Here is a 901-nt window from a genome sequence, read left to right as displayed (position 1 = left end):
AGGAATGTATTTTTTTCTTTCTAAGCATGAAGACAAACAACAGTAAAAGACTATTTGGGGAGCAGCCCGAACTTCTCATCTCCTGATTTACCTGCTGGACACAGCACAGAATTTAGCCTGGGAGCACAAGCCAGACTTAACCCTGATTTAAGATAAAACACTGCCCCAGTTTTGCTAAAATGGGCACTGCAGAAGCAGCACGGAGGGATGAATGAGAAACCACGACCGGCCACAACCAAGAGCCCAGAGACAGCCCAAACCTGGCACCTCAGAGGGCATCCCCCCCACCTCCTGCAGCACAACCAGAGAGCCCGTTACCTCTTCCCTGGATTTTTTTGACCTGTCATCATCCTTCCTGGTCTTTTTCAAGGCGTCCGTGCCAACCACCGACAGGATGTTCCTCAGCCTGGAAAGAGACGCGTCGGGTGAGACGCGGGCGGGGAGTTCTCAGCCGAGCTGACCAACAGCCCTGGCTCAGCTCTGGGGCAGGCTGGGGAGACACCCAGGCACAGCACCTCTCCCTCCTCTCAGCAGGGCCCTCTCCAAAGAGGGTGATGGGCTCCCCGAGGGCCCGCAGACAGGCCTTCACCTCCGAGTCGTCCGTGGAGACGTTGATCTGCCGGGCGCGCTTCCTGCGCTCGAACTCGGCCAGCACCTCCGCCTGCCGCTCGCTCATGTGGTCCTCCAGGTCAAACACCTCGCCTGCAGGGACACCCAAGAGGGCCTGGAGGGGAGACCCCCCCCCACCCCCCGGGGGTGTGGCCCAGTCCCAGCCCCAGGCAGCCTTGTGTGCCTCTTGGAAATGCGAGTGCCGCGGGCTGGGAGCTCCTGGCAGCCTCTGAGATTATCTGGGACCTGCTTGTCCTGGGTGGAACCACGGAATCATTTGGGTCAGAAAAGA

The 901-nt window shown here is 59.2% G+C and overlaps 1 protein-coding gene across 1 annotated transcript in view; it reads right to left on the bottom strand.

Annotated features, from left to right (window-relative positions):
- The window catches only part of PRPF4 (pre-mRNA processing factor 4), a 9,608-nt gene that overhangs the window by 6,645 nt on the left and 2,062 nt on the right, over positions 1 to 901 (bottom strand). Inside the window, exons 3-4 of the mRNA XM_008938358.1 lie at positions 516 to 702; positions 319 to 406 (exon numbers count right to left, since the gene is read on the bottom strand). Of these exons, the coding sequence (XP_008936606.1) occupies positions 319 to 406; positions 516 to 702 (275 nt within the window). The remainder of the gene's footprint in view (positions 1 to 318; positions 407 to 515; positions 703 to 901) is intronic.

This window comes from Merops nubicus, unplaced genomic scaffold, assembly GCF_000691845.1.
Source record: "Merops nubicus isolate BGI_N331 unplaced genomic scaffold, ASM69184v1 scaffold15754, whole genome shotgun sequence".
Taxonomy (NCBI): Eukaryota; Metazoa; Chordata; class Aves; order Coraciiformes; family Meropidae; genus Merops; species Merops nubicus.
The sequence above is the reverse complement of the archived record's forward strand: the minus strand, read 5'-3'. Positions and strand labels throughout refer to the sequence as shown.